Source organism: Ascaphus truei, chromosome 6 (assembly GCF_040206685.1).
Source record: "Ascaphus truei isolate aAscTru1 chromosome 6, aAscTru1.hap1, whole genome shotgun sequence".
In the NCBI taxonomy this organism is placed as follows: Eukaryota; Metazoa; Chordata; class Amphibia; order Anura; family Ascaphidae; genus Ascaphus; species Ascaphus truei.
In genome coordinates, this window is record NC_134488.1 from 35,229,205 (window position 1) to 35,252,898 (window position 23,694).

A 23,694-nucleotide genomic window follows, 5' to 3' on the forward strand; every position below is an offset into this window, starting at 1 on the left:
CCTGCCCCCAGAATTCACCCTGTGATATGAGGGGGAGAGTCGCACTTTAGAACTGGGTAAGGATGGGTGCTAATAACAGGCCACCAGCAGCAAGGTTACCCACCAGCAATACCCCACAAATACTTCCATGCACCTAGTAATATCTACTGTAGCTATCAAACTTTGTATCTGTCTACACCTCCCCCTGTACTCTCCCTCTCAGAGCCGGCGCTGTAGGTGCTTTCCTGGGCCAGGGCAGCAGGGCGTGTGCTGAAGTTTGCTGCTCGCCTTCCAGGATCGGGTGTTCTGCTCTTCGGCTGTAGGATGAGTTGGGTCCTTCTCTTGCTCCTCTCTCTGCTACAATTCAGAGACTGAAGGGAGAACAGAGTCCAGCTCATCCTTCAGCCCCACGACTCTCAGTGCATGGGGTGCTGGCTCTGTACCCTCCTGAGTTACACAGGGTGCTGGCTCTGTACCCTCCTGAGATACACAGGGTGCTGGCTCTGTCTGTACCCTCCTGAGTTACACAGGGTGCTGGCTCTGTACCCTCCTGAGTTACACAGGGTGCTGGCTCTGTACCCTCCTGAGTTACACAGGGTGCTGGCTCTGTACCCTCCTGAGTTACACAGGGTGCTGGCTCTGTACCCTCCTGAGTTACACAGGGTGCTGGCTCTGTCTGTACCCTCCTGAGTTACACAGGGTGCTGGCTCTGTACCCTCCTGAGTTACACAGGGTGCAGGCTCTGTACTCTCCTGAGTTACACAGGGTGCAGGCTCTGTACCCCCCTGAATTACACAGGGTGCTGGCTCTGTACCCTCCTGAGTTACACAGGGTGCTGGCTCTGTACCCTCCTGACTTACACAGGGTGCTGGCTCTGTACCCTCCTGAGTTACACAGGGTGCTGGCTCTGTACCCTCCTGAGTTACACAGGGTGCTGGCTCTGTACCCTCCTGACTTACACAGGGTGCTGGCTCTGTACCCTCCTGAGTTACACAGGGTGCAGGCTCTGTACCCTCCTGAGTTACACAGGGTGCAGGCTCTGTACCCTCCTGAGTTACACAGGTTGCTGGCTCTGTACCCTCCTGAGTTACACAGGGTGCTGGCTCTGTCTGTACCCTCCTGAGTTACACAGGTTGCTGGCTCTGTACCCTCCTGAGTTACACAGATTGCTGGCTATGTACCCTCCTGAGTTACACAGGTTGCTGGCTCTGTACCCTCCTGAGTTACACAGGTTGCTGGCTCTGTACCCTCCTGAGTTACAGAGGATGCAGGCTATTTACCCTCCTGAGTTACACAGGGTGCTGGCTCTGTACCCTCCTGAGTTACACAGGGTGCTGGCTCTGTCTGTACCCTCCTGAGTTACACAGGTTGCTGGCTCTGTACCCTCCTGAGTTACACAGGTTGCTGGCTCTGTACCCTCCTGAGTTACACAGGGTGCAGGCTCTGTCTGTACCCTCCTGAGTTACACAGGGTGCAGGCTCTGTACCCTCCTGAGTTACACAGGGTGCTGGCTCTGTACCCTCCTGAGTAACACAGGGTGCTGGCTCTGTACCCTCCTGAGTTACACAGGTTGCTGGCTCTGTACCCTCCTGAGTTACACAGGATGCAGGCTATTTACCCTCCTGAGTTACACGCGGCGCTGGCTCTGTACCCTCCTGAGTTACACAGGATGCAGGCTATTTACCCGCCTGAGTTACACAGGGTGCAGGCTCTGTACCCTCCTAAGTTACACAGGGTGCAGGCTCTGTCTGTACCCTCCTGAGTTACACAGGTTGCTGGCTCTGTACCCTCCTGAGTTACACAGGATGCTGGCTATTTACCCTCCTGAGTTACACAGGTTGCTGGCTCTGTACCCTCCTGAGTTACACGCGGCGCTGGCTCTGTTCCCTCCGGAGTTATACGGGGTGCTAGCTCTGTGCCCTCCTAAGTTACACGGTGTGATGGCTCTGTACCCCCCTGAGTTAAATGGGATGATGTCTCTATACCCCCCTGAGCACCTTCCGGGTCCTACATCCCTGGGGGCGATCTCCCTGCTGTCAGCACTGGAAAAAGGTTAGTCTGTCACTGTCCTGATGTAGGGTCCCCTGTACTGAGTGTGTCAGGGCTGGAGCCCCCTCATTTCCCGCGTCCCTGCCAATTATAACATTGTAGAGGTGTTACTTGGCTGAGCTCTTTCACCCCATTGTAACTGCAATACGAGTTGCTCAGTAAGACTCAAACTTTCACATTGTGGGCCAGATCCACATAGCCAAGCGTAAGCTGACCTCAGCTGTCATTCAACTGCATGGGAGTGAAAGCTTAGCAGCTTTATGTGGAGCTGGGCATGTATGTGGCAGCACCAGGCTCCATATAATGCACAGACATCATTAGTGCAGCCCTGATTAAACATGCCTGTACACAGCATGAGCTGCAGGGTAAAGGCAGAGCCGCTTGTCATACTCGGATAAATTAGTGTCACTGTGTCACAGCCTGGTTGCAGGTTGAATTCTTCCGTCACCGAACTGTTGTAGACAGTTGAGGTATTAACGGGCTGGTGTAATAAATCATTGTGAAGGTAGATACCTCAGAGACTGGGAGAGGGGACAGGAGGAGTTTAGGATGTGCACCCCAATCAGAGACTCGGACCCTTTTCATAACTTGAATTATATCATGCTATCCTCATTAACCCTCCAGCCACCAACGTCATATTGTTACAATAAACCCTCCACCCACCTCCCTTGGTGATACCCCCTTCCTCCCTGCCCTCAAGGCATTCTGTCATCTTTAAAAGTAGCGTGCGGAGAAGATGCTCCTCACTCTGAGACGCCAACATCTTGTGTGAAGAAGAAGAAACTAGAGACAGCTAGACATGAAATTCCTCTGCGTGTTTCTCCTGGCGGTTCTGCTAAAAGAAGCAGGTAATTACTTATTTTCTACATATAGTGAGACCTTTTATTGGATAAACATGATCTTAGCTTGTGCTACCCTTTAATGGTAGAGCGGTCTTCGTAGATGTGACGGGACATGCAGAGCTTTGCAAATCTAACAGGTCTTCTCCTCACAGTCACACTTAGGCAGAGCTCCTATATTGGTCCATTACATGGTCGTACCACCTACTATGGATCTACACGCTTCTAGCTGCTAAAACTCTGCACTAAATTGGGCCAACATTACATAGTTACAGTACATAGTAGATGAGGCTGAAAAAAGACATACGTCCATCAAGTTCAACCTATGCTAAATGTAGACAACAGATACTTTATCCTATATTTGTACGTATAGTATATTGATCCAGAGGAAGGCAAACAGAAAACTCCCAGTGACAGATCCATATCTCATATGGGTTAAAATAAATTCCTTTCTGACTCCACATAATGGCAGTCAGGTTACAACCTGAATCAACTTCCTTCCCATGTTTACGTATTTGGTATATCCCTGTATACCTTTCCTTTCTAAAAACATGTCCAACCTTGTTTTGAAAAAAATCTATTGTATCTGCCATCACAGTCACAAACATCACAGTATTGTATCTGCCATCCACATTGTTACCACTCTTAGTGTAAAGAACCCTTTCCTTTGTTGCTGGTGAAATCTCCTTTCCTCCAACCTTAGGGATGGCCCCTGAGTCCTTGGTACTGCCCTTGGGATGAATAGTTAATTTGAAAGCTCCTTGTATTGTCCCCAAATATATTTGTATATAGTTATCATATACCCTTTTAGATTCCAATGTTTATATATATATATATATATATATATATATATATATATATATATATATATATATATATATATATATATAATTGGAAACATTTTCATACATCATTATCATTGAAATTAAAAAATTGACAAATTTTCCCACATCACATTTTAAGGATACACAATCTCCATACTTAACAGACAGCATTATTAGTTATCAGCTTTGTTTATTCTGGTTACATTTGTGTGTATAATATATATATTGTGTAATACCATATCCATTTTCTGTACATGGTCTTTTTCTTTTTAATATTGTTAACATCGTTTTATTTTGCAGTTTTTCGGCGCCTCTTTTCTAATGTAAACAAATGTAATTTAGCCAGCCTCTCCTCATGTATCAGATTTTCCATCCCCTTTATTCATTTGGTGGCTCTTTTCTGCACTTTCTAGTTTCATGTCTTTTTTTATGGAGTGGTGATCCATAATCAAGGTGTGGTCTTACTAATTCTTTATAGTGGGGCATAATTATGTTTACTTCCCTTCCAGCCATCCCGTTTAATGCAAGATAAGATCTTGCTTGCCTTTGCAGCTACTGCATGACATTGGGCACTATTGCTAAGGCTTTGTCCATGGTGGAGGTGTCCGCGCGGGGCGTGATCAGATTGCCTTAAGGCATTGCTCACACCCATAGACCGCGTGGGCGCACGCGGGCGGAGGCAGGAGGGGGCACGCGTTGTGCAAGAAATCAGTTGAAACTGATTTCTTTGCGCGACACGCAGGTCACATGAGGGGTTTGCCCAATGAGGGCGAACCAGCTCCGTGACGCCCCTTGGAACGCCCCCCACGGCCCGTCCACCATGGACAGGGAAAGCAACCGCTTCATGCGGGTGACTTCACAGCCTCCACACGCCTCCGTGCGTGCGAAGGCTCCATGGCCCGGGCCTAAGCCTGCACTCCTAAATCCTTCTCCATCAAGAATTTACCTAATTTTGCCTCATTTAATTTGTAAGTCGCCTGTTTATTCTTGTTAGGAAATTTCCCAAATGCACATAACCTTACATTTATCTGTATTAATCCTCACTTGCCATTTACCTGCCCACGCTTCCAGTCTCTCCAAGTCCTTCTGGGGAGAAATTACATCCTGCTCTGATTCTATTACCTTACCCAATTTAGACTCATCAGCAATGATGGAGTATTTGCTCTCTATGCCAACCTCAAGGTCATTAATAAATAAGTTAAAAAGCAGGGGTCCCAGTACCGATCCCTGAGGTACTCTACTCACATCTTTAGCCAAACCTGAAAAAGTTATACTTATACAACCCTGGTCTAAATTCCTACTTACCTCCTCAAAGAAACTAATAAGGTTAGTTTGGCACAACCTATTTTTCATAAATCCATACCAACTATTACTAATAATGTTGTTATCCATGAAGTATTCCTGAATATTATCCCGTACTAAACCTTCAAGTAGTTTCCCCACAATTGATGTCCGTCTTACAGGTCTGTAATTCCCTGGTTGTGATCTAGCTCTCTTTTAAAATATAGGCATTACATTTGTTCTGACCCCCAGCTCAGCTCACACTCAGTAACCGCACAGCACTATCGCAAACACTTATTCACACACTGATTTCTATTACACTTTCCTTTCTGGGTTCTTGGTTTTATAAAACAGACGTCATCGAATAAACATTCTGCAGAAGAATACATGATTTCAGGCATTAACAGGGCAGCAAATGTATTAATTCTTCTCTCTCTCTCTCTCTTCCAGGAGCTGGTTGTTATGGTAAGTGGTATTTTTTTAATATATCGATGGGGTGCATTTGTGTGCTTTAGGGATATATTACATATATATTTAATACAACTACAAACAAAATATTATAATACTAGCTTTTGTACTAGGCTTCGCCCAGGGAATGTATCTCCCCGTCCCCCTCCTCCCGCTGGTACATCTTCCCCTGCTGCCACCACATCCCCCCCTGTTCATCTCCCCCCGCTCCCGGCACATCTCCCCGCCACCCTCTCCCCACCCCCCGCTGCCGGCACATCTCCCCGCGCTGTTTTAGGCTGCGGCCACGCTGCCACTGAACTCGCTCATGCTTGAGAACGGTGACATCATCAGCTCTCCAAGCATGAGCGATCAGCTGTCCTGCAATTTTTTTAGAGCAGGAGAGGGGGGCGTGTCATTGGCTGGATTGGGGATGTCTCTGTGTCTGTATGTGTGTGTGTGTGTGTGTGTGTCTGTCTGTCTCTGTGTGTGTGTGTCCCTCTGTGTCTCCATTTTCCCTCTACAACCTTCCCTCCCCCCTCTCTCCCCCCATTGCTCTCTCTCTCTCCCCCCTCTCTTCTGGCCCCCTCATCCCCCTCTCTCTCTCCCTTCCCCTCTATCCTTTCTCTCCCTTACCCCCCTCTCTCTCTATCCCCCTTCTCTCCTTTCTCCCCCCTCCCACTCCGCTTCCCCCCCTCCCACTCCGTTTCCCTCACTCACTCTGTTTTCTCCCCCCTCCCTTATCACCCCATTTTCTCCCCCCCTCACTCAATTTGTTTTCTCCCCCCCCTCACTCCATGTTCTCCCCCCTCCCTCACTCCGTTTTCTCCCCCCCTCCCTCACTCACTCCATTTTCTCCCCCCCTCACTGACTCCGTTTTCTCCCCCCCTCACTCACTCTGTGTTCTCCCCCCTCACTCACTCCGTTTTCTCCCCCCCTCACTCCGTGTTCTTCCCCCTCACTCACTCTGTTTTCTCCCCCCACTCTGTTTTCTCTCCCTCCCTCCCTCCGTTTTCTCCCCCCTCACTCACTCTGTTTTCTCCACCCTCCCTCACTCCGTTTTCTCTCCCCCTCACTCACTCTGTTTTCTTTCCCCCCCACTCATTCTGTTTTCTCCCCCCACTAAGTTTTCTCCCCCCTCACTCACTCCATTTTCTCCCCCCCTCACTCTGTGTTCTCCCCCCTCACTCACTCCATTTTCTCCCCCCCCCACTCACTCCATTTTCTCCCCCCCACTAACTCCGTTTTCTCCCCCCCTACTCACTCCGTTATCTCCCCACCCCACTCACTCCATTTTCTCCCCCCCCCACTCACTCCATTTTCTCCCCCCCACTAACTCCGTTTTCTCCCCCCCTACTCACTCCGTTATCTCCCCACCCCACTCACTCCATTTTCTCCCCCCCTCACTCCGTTTTCTACCCCCCCACTCACTCCGTTTTCTCCCCCCTCACTCACTCTGTTTTCTCCCCACCCCCACTCACTTCATTTTCTCCCCCCCCACTCACTCTGTTTTATACTCCCCCCACTCACTCCGTTTTTTCCTCCCACTCACTCCATTCCCCCCCACTCACTTTGTTTTCTCCCCCTCGCTCACACCGTTTTCTTCCCCCCTCACTCACTCTGTTTTCTCCCCCCTTACTCACTCTGTTTTCTCCCCCCCTCACTCCATTTTCTCCCCCCCCCACTCACTCCGTTTTCTCCCCTCCCCCTGGCACATCTCCCCCGCACATCTCACATCAGACACACACAGCACCGAAGCAGGCAGACACGCCCCCTCCCTTAGTAGCCATGCCCCCGCCCCTCTGTTCCTGCTGTAAGAAATTTGCTAGACATTAGAATGTAAAATATACTGGACACCTAACAAGCTCCTATTGAACCCCCAAAATAACCACAACATATATATAAGCATATGAGTGTCACAGAGGAGTGCTACTGAGCATGGCAATATATATTTAAAACCAGAGACAGCACATAAAACACAGACAAAGCTCAGTTTTAGCACATCCAGTGAAAATCATACACGGTACAGTGCCTAAATATATATGTATAAATATCTATTAAGTAAAATGGTCTTTTAGTTTGACATGTCACTGTACCGTGTATGATTTTCACTGGATGTGCTAAAACTGAGCTTTGTCTGTGTTTTATGTGCTGTCTCTGGTTTTAAATAGACATTAGAATGTCCATAATTTGGGAGGTGAGTCACATTGGAAGCTCAAAATAGTTGTGTTGACCTACAAATCCGCAGCAGAATGTATAGTGGAAGTTTCTTGGTGCTACGTGGTGCCGTTTGTGAGATATCGATGCTTCTGACATACAAACAAACGGAAAACTTAGAATTATAGTATAGATACACTTATACACGTATAACTACATAACTAAGTGCAAGATAATGTTAGAAACCTCCTTTAAATCACAATAAATGTTTGGAAATGCAGAACTGGATCAATGCAATGCTCAAGGTTGAGGACTTTGTGATGGAGGAAATCTATATTTATTAATAATTTCAGAAGAAGAATTTGAGAGAAATCTATGTATTGTATGTCTTTATTTATATAGCGCCATAAATGTACATAGCGCTTCACAGTAGTAATACATATCATATAAATAACAAATAATATAAATAACAGATCATGGGAATAAGTGCTACAGACATACTGTAAAAGAAACATTAAGGAAGGAGTCCCTGCTCCGAGGAGCTTACAGTCTAATTGGTAGGTAGGGAGATCGTACAGAGACAGTAGGAGGGAATTCTAGTAAGTGCGTCTGCAGGGGGCCAAGCTATATGTATCATGTGTCCATGTAAAATATATTCATCTGGAGACCAATTACAGTCTATCTACAGTTTTCTTTGTTTAATGGCGAGGCAAACATTGCACTTCTAGACCTTGCATGAAATGCACGTTTTGGAATATTGTTCTTTGCTTGCAAATGTCTGATTTATTATCCAAACATTGAAACCGCAGGTTATGTGTGTTTTGCAAAAAGGCAATACAAATGAAACATCATCTTTAATGCCTGGTCAGCGGCTTTCACAGCAGCAGTGCAGGAAAATCTGCTGCTGTATCTCTAGCATGTTTTGTCACGTTTGGGGAGTGGGACATGTCCCGGAGCAAGATCCGAACCTCTGAAAATAGCCATGTTATTTAAATGCAAAATGTACAGAGATAATGTGCCAAGAAACGGGAAGAGTGGATGAGTATCAATGCATGTGCACACCACACCCCAAAGAGCAGGGATGTATTCGAACACTGATCATGGCTCCATCCACCTATCAGGATTCAGTTTGTCTGCAAGGTTTTATTTTCCTGGTTTGGGTGCAGGTGGAATTCAGCTCACCGACGTGTTGCATTGTAAGGTGAAGGTTAGTGGAAAGTTTGAGCACAATCCGTTGAGTTGTTTTCGAGTTACAGTACAAGGGAGGCAGAAGTAGGTGTGTTAAAAGTTTGTAGCCTATAGTTTAACATGGGAGGTTTTGCAACTCAGAGGAAAGAATAGATTTGTGTGAGATTTGGAGTTAGTGGCTGAGGGGTAGAAATGACACACACACAGATACACACACACACACACACACACACACACACACACACACACACACACACACACACACACACACACACACACACACACACACACACACACACACACACACACACACACACACACACACACACACACATACACACACACACACACACACACTTATCATAAAGCTTTCCCTATTCAATTGCTGCCATGGAGTCCTTGATCCTACACTGGATCAAAAAAGAAGGAAGAATCCCACATAATTATTTGAAGCGATGAGCTAAGCGCAAAAAAGGACAGGGATAAAAGAGAGAGGAAAATAACCCCACAAGGGGAGCAGGCTGGAGGAGCAATGGGCCAGAAAAGCCTGGTTCTTTGGGGCCACATTCCACATTCTGTGATAGGTTGGGATCATACAGTATCATATGTGATGTCATGTATGATGACACCAGCAAAGCATGGGTAAGATGGGGAGAGTTAAGGTTGCGTGTCACCTTAACTTAGAAATGTCCAGACTCTTGAAGGGTTTGCCTACAAACCTTAACTACACTTTAATAAAGATTTTTTCAATTCATAGATAGATATCCACTCACAGTGGGAACCAAAACGTCGGCTAAATGAAAGACTAAATTAAAGACTAACATTTAAGAGGAGTGCGTATACCTATTATCGTGCATATACTGTACTTAGGGTTGCCAGGAGTGCAGTTTGAGTTTGAGGTGATACTTGACATGTATCTGTCTGGTATTACCTCTCTGGACATAGTGACCTGACCGGCTTGGGGGGCTATGGGATTTCCCAGAGCAGGGAGAGAGCAGGGCTTTTGCTAGGGGGTTGGGCAGCTTCCTGCATTCTGATTGGCTACTGGTGTAAGGAGCCTGAAGGTGGGGTCAAGGAGAGTAGGAAACAGCATGGAGCAGAGGTGTGTATGTGTCTTGAGCATTTGTGTGTCTTGAGAGCATCAAATCTTTCAGCATTGTGTCCAGTATTTTCGGTGAAACCACCTGGCAACCCTAACTGTACTGCCCAGCAGGGCACCAAGGTTATAGTTAGACCCTGTTTTTATATATTAATTTTCATGTTGAAGTGCTTTAGTAGGGACCACATATATAAATATATATATATGTATATACACACACACACACACACACACACACACACACACACACACACACACACACACACACACACACACACGTGTGTAACTACAGTTTCACCAACCTACCGTATATCTTCCATAGAGAATGAGACCCTCAAAAAGCAGTATTGGAACCGGCCATTAATTACAGCTGCCGACATAATAATAATAATATACAGTAATAATACATTGAATTTATAAAACATCTTTTTACTTCCAAAGCATTTTAACCCCTATTATTTGGGGCATCCATGCAGCCACCTCTGGGGGGGAATCCTGAAAGCATATTTGTGGTGTTTCACAGAGCAGGAGAAGGCACAGTGGTATCATTACTGCTCTGTGAGAGCCGGGGCACAGGGAGGTAAAGGGATCTGCCTGATATTACACAGGCTCACTGTAAGTGGCCGAGCCTGGAATCGAACGCAAGCTCACACCCATACAGATTGTCCCGCTCAGAAGCACGGTCTACTGCTGGCAAATCCAGTCAGCATAGCAGACATGGCAAGGGTCTGTGTGGTGGAGCAGCTTTAAACTCATGTCTCTATGGAGGGAAGACTTTGTAGCATCCTGTGCTTCTCTCTGTGCAGTGACATGTTGTAGCATCCTGTGCTTCTCTCTCTGCAGTCGGCACTGACCCCCCTCTGTGCAGTGACATGTTGTAGCATCCTGTGCTTCTCTCTCTGCAGCCGGCACTGACCCTCCTCTGTGCAGTGACATGTTGTAGCATCCTGTGCTTCTCTCTGCAGCCGGTACTGACCCCCTCTGTGCAGTGACATGTTGTAGCATCCCGTGCTTCTCTCTGCAGCCGGCACTGACCCCCTCTGTGCAGTGACATGTTGTAGCATCCTGAGCTTCTCTCTCTGCAGCCGGCACTGACCCCCTCTGTGCAATGACATGTTGTAGCATCCTGTGCTTCTCTCTCTGCAGCCGGCACTGACCCCCTCTGTGCAGTGACATGTTGTAGCATCCTGTGCTTCTCTCTCTGCAGCCGCCACTGACCCCCCTCTGTGCAGTGACATGTTGTAGCATCCTGTGCTTCTCTCTCTGCAGCCGGCACTGCCCCCCTCTGTGCAGTGACATGTTGTAGCATCCTGTGCTTCTCTCTCTGCAGCCGGCACTGACCCCCTCTGTGCAGTGACATGTTGTAGGATCCTGTGCTTCTCTCTCTGCAGCCGGCACTGACCCCCTCTGTGCATTGACATGTTGTAGCATCCTGTGCTTCTCTCTCTGCAGCCGGCACTGAACCCCTCTGTGCAGTGACATGTTGTAGTATCCTGTGCTTCTCTCTCTGCAGCCGGCACTGACCCCCTCTGTGCAGTGACATGTTGTAGCATCCTGTGCTTCTCTCTCTGCAGCCGGCACTGACCTCCTCTGTGCAGTGACATGTTGTAGCATCCTGTGCTTCTCTCTCTGCAGCAGGCACTGTCCCCCTCTGTGCAGTGACATGTTGTAGCATCCTGTGCTTCTCTCTGCAGTCGGCACTGATCCCCTCTGTGCAGTGACATGTTGTAGCATCCTGTGCTTCTCTCTCTGCAGCCGGCACTGACCCCCCTCTGTGCAGTGACATGTTGTAGCATCCTGTGCTTCTCTCTCTGCAGCCGGCACTGACCCCCTCTGTGCAGTGACATGTTGTAGCATCCTGTGCTTCTCTCTCTGCAGCCGGCACTGACCCCCTCTGTGCAGTGACATGTTGTAGCATCCTGTGCGTCTCTCTCTGCAGCCGGCACTGACCCCCCTCTGTGCAGTGACATGTTGTAGCATCCTGTGCTTCTCTCTCTGCAGCCGGCACTGACCCCCCTCTGTGCAGTGACATGTTGTAGTATCCTGTGCTTCTCACTCTGCAGCCGGCACTGACCCCCTCTGTGCAGTGACATGTTGTAGCGTCCTGTGCTTCTCTCTCTGCAGCCGGCACTGACCCCCTCTGTGCAGTGACATGTTGTAGCATCCTGTGCTTCTCTCTCTGCAGCCGGCACTGACCTCCTCTGTGCAGTGACATGTTGTAGCATCCTGTGCTTCTCTCTCTGCAGCAGGCACTGACCCCCTCTGTGCAGTGACATGTTGTAGCATCCTGTGCTTCTCTCTGCAGTCGGCACTGATCCCCTCTGTGCAGTGACATGTTGTAGCATCCTGTGCTTCTCTCTCTGCAGCCGGCACTGACCCCCCTCTGTGCAGTGACATGTTGTAGCATCCTGTGCTTCTCTCTCTGCAGCCGGCACTGACCCCCTCTGTGCAGTGACATGTTGTAGCATTCTGTGCTTCTCTCTCTGCAGCTGGCACTGACCCCCTCTGTGCAGTGACATGTTGTAGCATCCTGTGCTTCTCTCTCTGCAGTCGGCACTGATCCCCTCTGTGCAGTGACATGTTGTAGCATCCTGTGCTTCTCTCTCTGGAGCCGGCACTGACCCCCTCTGTGCAGTGACATGTTGTAGCATCCTGTGCTTCTCTCTCTGGAGCCGGCACTGACATGTTGTAGCATCCTGTGCTTCTCTCTCTGGAGCCGGCACTGACCCCCTCTGTGCAGTGACAAATTGTAGCATCCTGTGCTTCTCTCTCTGTAGCCGGCACTGACCCCCCTCTGTGCAGTGACATGTTGTAGCATCCTGTGCTTCTCTCTCTGCAGCTGGCACTGACCCCCCTATGTGCAGCTCTCCCTCCTGTGGTGGATCCTGTGCGGATGGTAATGGATGTAGCTGTAATGATGATGTGACACTCTGCATCCCCACCACTGAGTGTACTATAGCCCCCGCTGAGTGCTGCCCTGCGGGATTATACTGGGACCCGTCTAGTTCCTGCTGCTCAGGTGAGGAGTATTACAGTGGGTATTGAGTAATGAGACTGACCTTTATACCTCAGAGCGGTGTCTGTCCTGGGGGATAATTGGGAGCAGTGGGGAGGGCTGTGTGTACCTGGAGGTGTCTCTCTTCTCTAATCACGGTGTGTCTCTTACAGATGTGGTGCGTTGCTCTCCCCTGTGTTCTAGTGATGAGATTTGTGTTGATAACCACGGAGTGGCGACCTGTGTCTGTGATAACAGCAAAAACAAGAATAAAAGTGAGTATCTGCTCCCCTTATACATCACACTCAGTCAGAGCTTACCTCCCCTGTATTACACATGTATTGGGTATTCCTAATACTCGCGGTCTGACCCATGAGGAGGATTGAGTATCACTGCTCTAATCGCCTCGGTGCTGGAGGTGCAGTTAGGGGGAGAGGCCTGGCACTTAACGCACTGTCCTTTGAAGTGGAAGAGCCCATGCTTAGGGGCAGTAACAGCTCCTTATGACCTTATACAGGCCATCTTTATCTCTGGGTGCCTGAGGCAGCAGAATTAATAGTGGGGCATATTCAAGTAGCTGCAAGTTGTGTGTATCCTTGCGGGAAGAGCCCAGTGCCCGGTCTCTCAGGCCTTTGCACGGTGCTGGGAAGGTGCAGGTAGAAAACCGTGAAAGTGCGGGGCACTACCTATGGAGAAAACGAATAGAAAGGTGAACGCCAACAAAGAGTGATTTTAATTATTCATGGTAACAAAGGAGGTAACACACCTATGGTTTTTACGCCGTAGCACTTTATCAAGTTGGGATCCAGGCAGGCGTTATCTTCTCTGCACAAACCTCAATATTTACCTGTTGTGTCATTTAAACAAGGGGACTGTTGAGTTGGAAACTATTTTCAGCGTTGTCTTCATGAATGATTTGTACATCTCCCTTATTCCCCTGAGCACCATAATCCATCCAAGACTACACTTTGCCATGTCGATGAGGAATGTGCAGGGAACCTTCTGGTTAGGCCGGTCCAGACATAACCCAGAGTTGTCTATGCCGAGAGCGCCTACCAAGAGCATGCTGCATCCTTATCCTTAGTGAGACCAACCGTGGTCCCTTACTACTGGCGCGTAGTTAGATCGGACCCGTTTAACAACTGAAAACAACAAACAGTGACAGGGCACATCTTAATACACACAAACCTATTTACTAGACTCACAGTGAGGTCCCCAATCTGAACTCTGAAGAAACTGCTTCTAGAACATAGGGTGGAGCTATACCTTCTATGCTGCCTATAGTGACATTATAGGTTACAAGACATAGGAGGCGCAATATCGGAGTGAGCCCACTCAGTTGACTCATTAAGGTCGTTAACCCCGTATAGAACTAGTAGTTCTATAACCTGTATTTGCACCCCCCAAGAATTGGTAACACCCTTACACAGGCCTTGTGCTCTTCCCCACCGCAATTAAACTGATTGCCGGGGGAGAGAGCAAGGCCTCTGTAGAAGAGCATACCTCCTCATTGACGTCAGGGCGTCATGGGATGCAGTGTCATCGTGGTGACGCAACGTCACATGGTGACTTGTTGCCATGACAACGCACCATCCTGTTATGCAGCGACATCACATGACGATGCATTACTATGACAACGCGCCATCCCGTCATGCAGCATCATGGCATGGCAAAGGGTTGCCATAAAAATGTGCCATCACGTGACGCAGCAACGTCACATGACGCCCCAGCATTGATGGGGAGGGCTGGTAAGAACTGCACACCCAAATCAGAACTTCTGATTGCGCCCCTTGAGGTGAGAGAGCTTAAACAGACACTTTATTTGTTGGTTTGTGGGTTCACTCGCTATCTCCCTACCTGCAGTTTAAACCCTGTGTGATATTTGTGAGACTGTGAGAGACGTGTGAGCCTGCTGGGGTATTTTATATTGTTACTCTGATCCTCTAACCAGAGATTCTTTACTACCAGCAATTGCAGACTTGGCTCCATCAATGACCTGTGATTCCTCTATAATGATCGTCTCTGTCAGTAAGTGTGTCATGGATGCCCTTGGGTACGACTACAGTTCCTTCCAGCTGAATGACAAATCTGACTCGTGCACCAACACCTATCCTGACATTATGAACAGCCAGCGCGTGCTGAGTATTCAGGTCAAAACGCAGAAGGGATGGTGCGGAAACGTGGTGACGGTAAGTAATTCTCCTCTGCTGACATCTGATCTCTTTATCAGTTGCCTTGTAGGACTGTCACTTGTCCCCTGCTCTGCTGCGTATTGTCACAGCCCCTCACTACTGTCCTGTGGAAGCAAATTACCCCTGAGTGTATCTGCATGTCTGCCACAGGTCCCCAACCATGCTTCATTCAACCCCATTGTCCCGTTATACAGTGGGTAAACTGCATTCTGGGTAATAACATGCAAATGAGCATGGTGGGCGCGTCACTTTTAGCTTCCTACATTGTCAACAGACGGAGCCTTACGTCAGTAAAGAATTTATATTAATGGCAAGACACCAAAAGATGATCAAAAACAGAATAATTGTATTCAAAAACAGTATCCAATTGTATAGTGATCATAGGAAACATCATATGATTAAACAAGCTGTAAACAGCATTTGTACAATGTGTATATCAGTAAGTAAACAAGAGACAATAGTTCACAATAGTAATTACATTATTAGCAATTAGACAAAAATTAGGAATATAAATATGCTACCTTACCAGAATATGAGAGGGCATTGTGGTTTGCCCGAAACATTGAGTCTCCTTCCTAAGGCCGCGCTTATAGTCCCGACGACGGCGACGCAATGGCGTGACATCATCCGTCGCCGTAGTAATAGCGATTTCTGCTTATAGTGTAGGAGACAAGAGATGGCAAGCGGGGGCGTGGTGGGTTCGTGGCTGGCAGCGGTTCTCCCTCATTGGCTGAAACGCTTCCCTGCCGCTGACGTCACATGGCGGTCTCCGAAAAAATCAATTTCCATTGACGTCAGCAATTTTGATCGCTGTGTTGCACTGTCGTGGTCATGCCCACTATAGGCCCACGCGACGGATTAAATCAACTTCAACGGGTGAAACGCGTCAGAGTTTGTCTGTGGGGTTATCCCTTCTTTTATCTACTTGCCTATGGCCAAATAAATCATTTTTTAACATTTAACAATGCAGTCTTGTTATATATTTCTGCACCATGCTGCCCACCGCTGATACTTCTCCCCCACGGGACTTCACTTCCGTTTATACTCTAACAGTATGTATAAAGTACGTAGCAATGGACCCTCTGGTGCCTTATGATCCTTAACAGAAGGATCACTACATACATTTACATAAGATAGTAAAACTACACTCCCCACCAAACACTGCTGGGGTGTATGTCAGTGTCTGTAGCTGAGGCCACCCAATCCTGGGTATCAAGGCCTGTGTAATGTTGCCGGCACATCGTTGGAGCTCTTAATTATGTATTTGTGTAGCAAGCCTGTATTTCGCAGAACGCTTCGTACCCCTTTATACAGCTTCTGTTGAGTATCCCTTCTGCCGGTGTGTTTTCCTCCTGTGACTCTCACTTGGATGCTGCGCTGGGCCTCCTCGTGAGGTTAACTGCTCTCCCTCCAGCCAGCGTCCACAAACACGGGCAGAATATAGACTGGTTCTGGGTTATCAACGGTCAGTCCTGAGATATCTCAGGCTAGCGCAGGTCTGTCCCTGCGTGCCCTGCCAGGGACTCTTCCAGATCTCCTTCTTAGGCTGCCGTCCACTCTGCTGCTGACCGCGCTTGGCACTTAGCGCGTTGAGTGTAATGAATCTCAATGTGTCCGGCCATGCTCACGCAGCGCGCGCCCATGCCCGTACGCTCGTAGGCGCTTGGCGAGACAGATGAAATTGTTTTCCAGGCGCGCGCCTTAGCCCAGCATCCCTAGAGTCCAATCTAGTTGGCTGATGCCTGGAAGTGTCTCACTGATCCAGCACAGCATGCTGGGAGTTGCAGTTTCCTATTGCAGGCAGGGAGCAGTGTATGTGCATCCGCTGCATACATCTTTCCAGCTTGTCTAGTCTATGATAGTTTCCTATGATCACTTTGCAATGGGATACTGTTTTTGAATACAATTATTCTTTTTTTTGAACATCTTTCGGTGTTTTGTTATTAAAATAAATGTATTTTGTGACTTAAGGCTCCCTCTCTTGACAATATATGACATATTGATGGGAATGAGATGTACCTTTTGAGCATTGTTGAATCCTTTACGCACTTATTTCTTATATTGTACCCTATGGGAGAGATGTGAGTTGGTTCTCCTATTCAATGATATTTTTTAGCTTCCTACAGTACCCATTTTGTACAAGGACCTCCTGGAGCGTTTGCCTATTGCATTGTACAGCTGAACGGGGTCATTAATGGGTTTCAGCTCCGAAGACCCCTTGCTTCAAACCTATGTATAAAAAAAAAAAGCGCTCAAATTGCATGTGTAGGAGCTTCTCCGGAAGACAGAGAGAGAGGCGGCTTCTCTCTGGGCCTCCTCTGCGCAGCTCTTACACGCTGGTGGCTGGCCCGGAAGGATTAACGCTGTGGTGGTCCCATTCAGGGGCAGCGACCCCCGCAGAGTTAATCTTCCAGTGCCACTTTGTTTTTGGTGGCTGTGATCTGCCACGGCCGCACAGGGACGCGGCATAGAAGACAGTAACTTCCCATCTGTAAGCCGGGGACATGGAAGTACAGAAGCCGAGCGAATGTCTCTCTTGTCCCCTCTTTATACTTATTCCTTGTAAGTTTATACAGGTCTTTATTCCTCTCTTTCTGCAGAGTGATTCCTCCAAAGTGAATTACACAAACACCCTTCACATCGGTAATAAGAACTCATCCCTCCTCACTAAGAACCCCATCAACTTCAACTTCACCTGTTCATACAACCTGACCATGCAGACCAGCCTGAACTTCTCCGCCAATGCTGTGTCCAGGTGAGAGCAGAGAGACGCCTAGTGATCCTGTGTGAAGGATCCTTAGGGCAGGGTTGTGCAAACTGGGGTGGGCGTGAGATTTTCTGGGGGGGTGATGTTTACAGAGTCTCCGCGCTTCCCCGCAGGCGTTTAAATTAAATGCCGGGGATTGTGCGTGGCCTCTGTTTCTTTCCTTACCTTAACTTTCCAGCGATGCGTCGCCAAGGCAACCCGGCGTCAAATGACGTGTTGCCATGGCAATGTGTCGACACATGACCCACCGTAGCGTCGTTTGATGCCGGAACCGAACAAGGGGGGCGGGTGAGAGCAGGGGGTGAGAGTAGGCACAGCGGCGAAGGAAGAAGAGGGGAAGGAGACAGAGACATAGGAGACAATGAAACAGTGAGGGAGGCAGAGTCTCTGATGGACATCCCTGGGCGTAAGACAGAGTTTCCCACCCTTGTCGGCTGCCCACCTAAGAAGACCCAGGAGACTTTAAGAGGGGCTCAGTGTGATAGAACCATTAACCCAGAGATACAGAAAGGGGCAAAGACAAATAAGGACACAGGGTGGCAAGCGTTCAGAAAGGAGGACCGCAAGGAAGCAGTGTTCCTGCATCAATAACCCAATGAATATTTATCCCACAGTGGGGAGTTCTTATTGTTTAACAATGTTTGCGCTCCCAGCCAATACCCCCCACCCCATACACCTAAGTCATATTGTTGTGTGCACTGAATATAGAACGGGGGTGCAGCAGCTGAAAAAGACTGGGAGCCACTGGAGTAAGAGATGTGCCGGGATGTGTTTGTGGATTGGCTGAAGTAATTTTCAACGCTGCTATTTAAAGATAAACTTACTGTACTATAAATCTTTAGCAAATAAAAATATCACTTGTGAGCACAGTCACATGTCTCAGACAGGTCTGCAACCCTGCCTTTCACTATTACCTCCCAGCATGCCGTGCTTCCGCTGCAGCTAGGGATTCTGGGAAATAAACCTTAATTTTTTTTCTTTTGACCTGTTTTGTTTTCATAGCACCATCAACGTCACAGCAGATGGAGTGGGCTCAGTTCCTGTTACCATGGCTGCTTATAAGGATCAAGTATACACTATACCAATACAAGATAGTGACACTGTGACCGTGGGATCCGATCTCTACCTGGGCTTGTTTACACAATTTCTGGATGGAGACAAATTTGCTCTGCGGGTGGAGCAATGCTTTGCCAGTCCCATCAACGACCCCAACTATGCCAACAAAGTGCCGCTAGTGAGCGGAGGGTAAGTCTGATCTCTCTTTAGGATGAATGGATCGCGGCTGTGATCTTGTTACACCAAATATTCTGTAACCAGAGACCTGTTAACACGTTAATGATACATTAAGGTAAAACTCTGTAACACCTTGCCCCCCTTCCCTTACGGGAGATCTGCATGTTATGTGTAGTCTGGTGCTGGGTAGCTCACCTGCTGTAGGCCAGGAAGCCTGAGCCTCCGCGGTGTTAGTTGGAATAGCAACAGGACATATCGGTACTTCCTCGGTGCAGCGCCCCCATCCTGTAGGGCAGCTGCTGGAGGCAGGTAGTATCCCCTGCAGGAACCCCCTTTTCCATTAATGACACAGAAAAGTGGAACCATTCACCTGTTATTTGTCGGGCCAGGACCCGATTCCATCTCTTGCAAAAGAGGTACTTCTTATACGACCATCACATAATATCTTCCCTCGCATCACTGTCATACTCTGACTAGGCCACCCAAGGGCTTGAGGCTAGTCACCACCCCCTTACCCCCTGATGGCTACATCCTGGAATCGTCTCATCTAAATCTGGGTTAGAAGCTTCGTATCTACCTGGAGAGGGGTTAGTGACCTTGTCCCAAACTGGACAGATGTTAGAGGAGGTCCCGGTGTCACACCATACCACGTGTGATGTCTTAACACGTCCGCCCAGGTATGACGCACCCAATTGCCATCCAGCCTGCACCTGGCTATGGCAACAATATTGTCAGCGTGCCAACGGACACACGTCCTGGCCATGAGAAGGGATTTAACCCTGACACTGCCTGCAATTACCAGGACTTTCATGCCAGGGCCGGAAAACACATAGCCTGGGGCACTAGGCTAAAACTCTATACTGCCGTCTGCTGCAATCAGGTCACCCGGGACACGTTCTGTGAGATAAGGGATCAGGCGCCAATCTCTGGAAAGGGCTCAGTGTGTTACACACATTACTGATCCGGACACACTCAGGGGAAGGTCCCTCTGGGTTTGGTGCTTACAGGTTATCTCAGTGGTCATGTCACATACATGTGTATTTTTATCCACAGCTGTCCGGCAAATCAGGGGGTTGACACAGAGGTAAATGTGAACGGGGCGGCTCTGGAGGCCAGAATCAAAATCAGTTCATTCGCTTTTCAAGATCAACCCAAAGTGTTCATCTTCTGTGACGTGCGGTTGTGTGACAAGACTGGCACCTGTAGTGGGGTAAGTGAGTGAGAGGGGTAACTAGCAGCTTTATTGCCCCACCATGGGTACAAAGTTCCTGCAGCTCCAGCACTCAGTGATGTGAAAGTGACCAGACAAACAAGGTCCCACAATAAACCCCCCGCGCCCCATGTTGGCCCCATGACCCAGCTCTACATTTCCTCCTTGTGTAATTAACCCCCGAGCTCCGAGCTCACAGATTATTCATCGTACAAACAGGAGAAATGGGGGAATATACAAGAAATCGCAGAGCCAGCTCGGATATGAGAATGCAAAGTGTGATTATGTGTGTGACTCGCATCATGTGATTATCACTGCAGAGCGCTGACACATGCGCCGTGTCAGAGGGGCTCAAAATGGTCACACACAGTGAGCGAGGAAGCAGTCCATCCATAGGCGTTTATACCCAGGCATAGGGAGGGAAGTGTCCTGTGAGGGACAAACTACCTAACGCTCACGCCAGATTGTTCCTTTGCTTGCGAACAGTTTCCATTAGCACCGCCCCTTTCCCCATATCAATGAGAGCGCTTTCTTTGGGCGTATAAAGCGGGTTTGTCAGGAGACGGATCAGAACATGACGTACTGTCTGTCTGTCCTTCCTCACAGTGTATCGTGGACCGTGCAGGTGGTGCAGAGACCTCACAAGTCGGGATATCTCTGAGTTTAGAAGGTAAGTTTCTGTCTGTGTCACCACTACATGTTATGTCAGGGTCTCTCCTCACTGTTACATGTTATCTCAGGGTCTCTCCTCACTGTTACATGTTATCTCAGGGTCTCTCCTCACTGCTACATGTTATCTCAGGGTCTCTCCTCACTGTTACATGTTATCTCAGGGTCTCTCCTCACTGTTATATGTTATCTCAGGGTCTCTCCTCACTGTTACATGTTATCTCAGGGTCTCTCCTCACTGTTACATGTTATCTCAGGGTCTCTCCTCACTGTTACATGTTATCTCAGAATCTCTCCTCACTGTTACATGTTATCTCAGGGTCTCTCCTCTCATCACTGCTACATGTTATCTCAGGGTCTCTCCTCACTGTTACATGTTATCTCAGGGTCTCTCCTCACTGTTACATGTTATCTCAGGGTCTCTCCTCCCTGTTACATGTTATCTCAGGGTCTCTCCTCACTGTTACATGTTATCTCAGGGTCTCTCCTGACTGTTACATGTTATCTCAGGGTCTCTCCTCCCTGTTACATGTTATCTCAGGGTCTCTACTCACTGTTACATGTTATCTCATGGTCTCTCCTCACTGTTACATGTTATCTCAGGGTCTCTCTTCACTGTTACATGTTATCTCAGGGTATATCCTCACTGTTACATGTTATCTCAGGGTCTCTCCTCACTGTTACATGTTATCTCAGGGTGTCTCCTCCCTGTTACATGTTATCTCTGGGTCTCTCCTCACTGTTACCTGTTATCTCAGGGTCTCTCCTCACTGTTACATGTTATCTCAAGTTCTCTCTTCACTGTTACATGTTATCTCAGGGTCTCTCCTCACTGTTACTTGTTATCTCAGGGTCTCTCCTCACTGTTACATGTTATCTCAAGGTCTCTCCTCACTGTTACATGTTATCTCAGGTTCTCTCCTCACTGTTACATGTTATCTCAGGGTCTCTCCTCACTGTTACATGTTATCTCAGAATCTCTCCTCACTGTTACATGTTATCTCAGGGTCTCTCCTCTCCTCACTGCTACATGTTATCTCAGGGTCTCTCCTCACTGTTACATGTTATCTCAGGGTCTTTCCTCACTGTTACATGTTATCTCAGGGTCTCTCCTCCCTGTTACATGTTATCTCAGGGTCTCTCCTCACTGTTACATGTTATCTCAGGTTCTCTCCTCACTGTTACATGTTATCTCAAGTTCTCTCTTCACTGTTACATGTTATCTCAGGGTCTCTCCTCACTGTTACTTGTTATCTCAGGGTCTCTCTTCACTGTTACATGTTATCTCAGGGTATATCCTCACTGTTACGTGTTATCTCAGGGTCTCTCCTCACAGTTACATGTTATCTCAGGGTCTCTCCTCACTGTTACATGTTATCTCTGGGTCTCTCCTCACTGTTACATGTTATCCCAGGGTCTCTCCTCACTGTTACATGTTATCTCAGTGTCTCTCCTCGCTGTTACATGTTATCTCAGGGTCTTTCCTCACTGTTACATGTTATCTCAGGGTCTCTCCTCACTGTTACATGTTATCTCAGGGTCTCTCCTCACTGTTACATGTCATCTCAGGGTCTCTCCTCGCTGTTACATGTTATCTCAGGGTCTCTCCTCACTGTTACATGTTATCTCAGGGTCTCTCCTCACTGTTACATGTTATCTCAGGGTCTCTCCTCACACTGTTACATGTTATCTCAGGGTCTCTCCTCACTGTTACATGTTATCTCAGGGTCTTTCCTCACTGCTACATGTCATTACATGGGATTCACTCTCTCCTTTCTCCCCATATTTTACTCCTTTTCCCTCTTTCCCTTTTTTACGCTTTCTTATTTTTTTTTTACAGCCTTTTCCTACTATTACCCAGTTACTCACAGCTTCCTCCTTATAATCATGATAATCATTAATTAAATGTTAATGTTTCTTTTCAGGTGATAATAGTTACAGCAGCTCTGGGTCCCACACAGGTAAGATTATTCCCAGTCACAGATCTGCTCATGTACTCTCGGTGTGTGATGTAACTTTCTGTCTTTATGACATAATCACTGGGTATATAACGTGATCTAACCTGCTGTCTTTATGACACATTGTCACTGTTCCTCCTTCCAACAATATAACCTCCTCTCTCTCCCTCTGTAGCCGTATCCTGGGCTGTGCTGGCCGCCTCCCTGCTCGGACCTCTGTGCACTAAACTCTTCTGAGGAGGCTCCTGGCGCTCAGTCTGCTGAGCTGGGTGTTACGGGAGCAGGTTCTGGGCTTCTCATAATCAAGGCTTTATTCTGAGGGACTGGAAATAATTTATTCTCCTTCACCAGACTAGGAATGTATTTATCATATGGGGCTGTGAGGAGGAGGCTCCTCTCAGACTCCGGGGTGAATGGGGCATCCTGTGATTATCTGCCCCTCGCTGGGGGGGGGGGGCTGAGTCTCTTCCTTTCCTCCCTCCCCAGCACACAGACCAGGCTCTCACACGTCTGAGGGTGTTTGCTGAGATGGGCCGTGTATTTCAGCTCCTCCCCCCGGTCCTGTGCCTCAGCGCTGTGTATATTACTCTTTATTCTGACCCGTGGTACGGACCAGACGTAATGAGACTTTATCTGTAAATTGAATGTATTTAACCCCTTCTCTTTTTTGAAATAAATATATTTATATTATATGCAATATCTGGTCTGCTCCATTTGTTATTCTGAGATCCATGTGTCGTTGTAGTGATTGGGCCACAGACTTCTTATAGTGGCAGTGTCACAGTGACTTCTCATTATAGTAAAAAG

The 23,694-nt window shown here is 48.0% G+C and overlaps 1 protein-coding gene across 2 annotated transcripts; it reads left to right on the forward strand.

Moving 5' to 3' along the window:
* The first annotated feature begins 2,740 nt into the window (after nt 1-2,740).
* Nucleotides 2,741-23,584, forward strand: LOC142496896 (pancreatic secretory granule membrane major glycoprotein GP2-like). 2 transcript variants are annotated; one of them, XM_075603972.1, is made up of 11 exons: nt 2,741-2,876; nt 5,423-5,437; nt 12,703-12,882; nt 13,032-13,133; nt 14,827-15,047; nt 17,651-17,805; nt 18,820-19,062; nt 20,104-20,260; nt 20,867-20,930; nt 22,855-22,890; nt 23,063-23,584. In XM_075603972.1, the coding sequence occupies exons 1-11, from the start codon at nt 2,828-2,830 to the stop codon at nt 23,122-23,124; spliced, it is 1,284 nt and encodes a 427-aa protein (XP_075460087.1). In that variant the 5' UTR covers nt 2,741-2,827; the 3' UTR covers nt 23,125-23,584. The 2 variants fall into 2 exon arrangements, with proteins under 2 accessions (XP_075460087.1, XP_075460088.1); XM_075603973.1 differs by lacking the exons at nt 2,741-2,876; nt 5,423-5,437 and adding an exon at nt 8,682-8,783.
* The last annotated feature ends 110 nt before the right edge of the window (nt 23,585-23,694 follow it).

Coding starts and splice junctions, on each gene's coding strand:
- LOC142496896 (XM_075603972.1), top strand. CDS start 2,828: ATGAAATTCCTCTGCGTGTTTCTCCTGGCGGTTCTGCTAAAAGAAGCA. Junction 12,883..13,031: donor GTCTAGTTCCTGCTGCTCAG/GTGAGGAGTATT, acceptor TGTCTCTTACAG/ATGTGGTGCGTTGCTCTCCC. Junction 17,806..18,819: donor TCCGCCAATGCTGTGTCCAG/GTGAGAGCAGAG, acceptor TTGTTTTCATAG/CACCATCAACGTCACAGCAG.